Source organism: Teleopsis dalmanni, chromosome 1, assembly GCF_002237135.1.
Source record: "Teleopsis dalmanni isolate 2A chromosome 1, ASM223713v2, whole genome shotgun sequence".
Lineage (NCBI taxonomy): Eukaryota > Metazoa > Arthropoda > Insecta > Diptera > Diopsidae > Teleopsis > Teleopsis dalmanni.
In genome coordinates, this window is record NC_051846.1 from 64,575,918 (window position 1) to 64,579,763 (window position 3,846).

Here is a 3,846-nt window from a genome sequence, read left to right on the forward strand (position 1 = left end):
GTTTTCATACTGTTGTTTCATACTATATTACTATATTTTATACTATATTTAAATACATTCAATATTCAAACAATAGCATCTGTTCTTCATATAATAACAAAATATATATATGATAATATCATAACAAGATTATGACTAGGAAATTCCAACCTAACTTACATCCATTTGCTTAAAAGGGATGAATAACCAACATGCCCCAAATGTGAATTTATTCTAACCATAAGCAATCTGGTTAGAAAACTGTTACCCAAGTACATAAACTGTTATCCAATTACTTAATATAAATATATATACATATAAATATATATAAATATACGTGTAATATATGTGTATATGTGTAATATAGATTTGTAATGCATGGCGAGTTCTTCACCAGAAAAATCGTTCGCCATGAACAAGAACACGTAGTAATCACTAGACGCCAGGTCTGGACTATTAGGTGGATGCATAAGAACTTCCCAAGTAAGCTCCCGGAGCATCATCGATATGTATGGCCTAGCATTGTGCTGATGGAACACTTCTAGTGTATGGTGCATTCTTGACATAGAAATTACGGGAACGGAATCGGGAATGGAAACGAAACCAAAATTGCGCATGATTGGTTGTTACAGTTGATACTGTCAGGACCATAAACACTATTCACATTTTCAGCCGCCTGGCTTTCTGTTTCACCAGGCTAAATATGACAAAAAAAACTGAAAAATATGACGTATATTCTCTTTACTAGTGTCCATCGTTGACACGCTCTCAAACAAAATAGAGTCAACCAATTACCAAATTGTCAACAGTTTTTTCTGGTACGAAATTTCATCTTTCTAATGCAATCTAGCGTAACCCGATTGGACTTACACAACGCGGAATACAGATAACTAGCTATATATTAGGAAATGGATTTCTTTTTACTACACCTAATATATATTATTTAAAAATTCTGGTAGATTATTGTCAGAACAAGTTGATTTGTTTTATGTATGTTTCTTTATATCTCTAATGGCAGTTGTCAGTGCAGATAGTTTTATACTATTTATACAGATAGTTTTAGACCAAAAGCAGATCTTTTTATTTGAATACTTTTTTTATATTGAATACGCTTTGAAGGTTGAAGACATCGATACTCTATAAATAATATGTCGTTGCTAAGTTTGGAGGGATGAGTTAATTTAGCGATGTTCTTATAAGATATTAAAAACTTTAAAAAGTTGTAAATCAAAATTTTACGAAACATATTTATGTGGTAAAATAATACACTTAGAAAAGCAGAAGATTAAAATGACTTAGTCATAGTTATTGTTGATATATAACCTAGAAATTGGCAGGAGTAGTTTGCGATAAAAAATAATGATGGCGGTTTGTGTGTGTTGATTGAAATTAGTCTGGGCCGAGGCGGAGCAATGTGTTGATTCTAAACATTTTTGAGATGATCTGGTATACGTCCCGGAATTACTTGCTAACTACTATACTAGCAGGTATATGTTCGTTTGATATTTGTCCAAATGTACCCCAATAGTTGTTATTCCACTTGCCTGCCTTCGAAATGATAACTTCTAGATGTTTTCTTGGCTATGACTGTTCTTGAGTGGAGTAATTCATCGTTGTTCGAAAAAGTGACATAAAATATTGTATTTATTGATATTAAATTTCTTGTTTTAAATTTCCAGTTGCTTCATGTAAGGAACGCTGGCGTAATATACGTGCAGCATTTGCTCGATCTGTAAATATTTACAAAACGTATAGTGGTCCGAATCGGGTAAAGCCTTACTACTTATATGAAGAGTTACGCTTTTTATTGAAACCCATGACTGAAGGGGGTATTAAAGGAAGAGTAATGTTACATATAGAGAATGAAGAGGCGGATGATATTGCACCAAATGATGTTGAAGTGGAACTAACAGAGGATCCAGAAGATTGTGTAACATTGTTATATGAAGACAATGACAGTTCAAATCCCATGGCCCAGGTTAAAATTGATTCAGATATGGAATATGATTTATTAGAAAATATTTCAACTGAACATATGGGCATAGACTTACAAGGTATAACTAATACTGCTCAACATAATAATAATCAAGTAGCAGCTAAAAGTAATGAACGCGTATTACCAGCCAGAAAGCGTAAACGTTCTATTGAAGAGCAACTCCAACATTCCGGTAGCGAATTAAAAATGAGTAAATCTGATGATAGTTGGTCATTACCTGTCGCCGATGTAGATGTAAAATTTCTTGACACCCTACTACCAGATATGAAGATCATGAATGCACGTCAAAAAATTATATTTAAACGCAAAATCTATCAATCATTGGAGGAAGTATTTGATGCGAATTCAGATTTTCCAAATATTAACTATGCAACTCGACCAAATAGTAATTTTCAGGAGACTTTGAATAACATAAGGAAGTTGAGTGAAACTGACCTACAGCAAGTAAATGCCTTCATTAAAAATACTTTTCAAACTAATTTTGATAATAGAGATAATATAAGACGTGTTGGCAATGCTACCTCGTTAACATCATCAGGGACCTCTTTTGTGCAAATCGGAAATTCCATGCGTAATATCCATTTGGGTAGTGTTATACCAACTACTATTAAAGAAGAAGCTCATGATAATATTTAATTTAAAATTAAGTCATTATGTAGATATTTCTAGTTTATTATAAAAATGTTAAATATTAGAATTAGCAAATATCACGATGTACCTAATTGGTTATAGTAATTAAAACCAGTAGTAATTATTAGTACTTTAGCCTGGAAGGGCAAACACAGGTTAAGTAGATATAATTAAACTGTGCTGAGAGTAGTAGTACTTAACAAACATTTCATAATCGTATAAGATTCTAAATATTTTTTTTTCATACTAAAAGTAATTATATTAGCACATGAATATGTGCAACAAGTCAGGACGTATGATTTCCATCTATATTTTATTTTTTTTTTGAATAGAGGAATAGGTCTCATTTCGATAACGTATAATTCATTATTTGTAACTAAATTAACTAATTATAAAGTAATTAATTATAAAATAATTGATAATAAAATAATTAATTAAAAAATAATTAATTATAAAATAATTAATTATAAAATAATTGATAACAAAATAATTAATTTTAAAATAATTAAAATTTGAATCAATCTTCAAATTATAAATTCTATTTATATTTTAGGAAAAAATTTGTTACCAACTCAATAAAAAAAAGCTAAAATTGCAGAAATTTAAGTTATAAATTAATTACTTTCGATATTAATAAAATCTCCTTATAAGACATATTTCATTAAATTTGTTACTTAAATTATAAGAGAATCTGAGTGCCTTATGGTCTTAATTTTTTTTTACTAAAATATTTATTAAATTATTAAGTGACTTTTATATTGTTGTTACAGTTAAGTGAGTATATTTGTAAAAAATCGTTGTTATATATTAAAAGGAATATATAAATAAATATATATAAATAAATAACTATTATGTATGTTATCATTTTCTTTTCGTTTAGATCTAACAGATGTTCTCAGAACTTTTTTTTAATATGTGAATAAATTTTGTTATATACAATAATTGTATTTTAATTAAATATTTATTTATTTACTTTTTTTTTTGGTATTTTTTTTATTGTATTATATTTTTATGGTTTTATTTTTTTATTATTTTTTTTTAAAAATCTTTTATTTTTTTTTATTATTTTTTCTTTTTATTTATTATTTTTTTATTTTTATTTTATTATAAGTTTCAAAAAAATATGATATATATTTTAAATTATAATTAAATAATTAATTATAATTAATAATTAATTATATATAAGTTGTTATTTCGACAAATATTTAATACGTTTTTTTTATTAATACTGGGCTTAGTTT

The 3,846-nt window shown here is 27.5% G+C and overlaps 1 protein-coding gene across 1 annotated transcript; it reads left to right on the top strand.

Annotated features, from left to right (window-relative positions):
* Positions 1 to 1,651: 1,651 nt before the first annotated feature.
* On the top strand, positions 1,652 to 2,904 carry LOC119670102 (the record flags this gene model as incomplete). Its single annotated transcript, XM_038080219.1, has 1 exon — positions 1,652 to 2,904. A coding segment is annotated over one exon (960 nt), but the record flags the coding sequence as incomplete, so codon positions are not given.
* Positions 2,905 to 3,846: the final 942 nt, after the last annotated feature.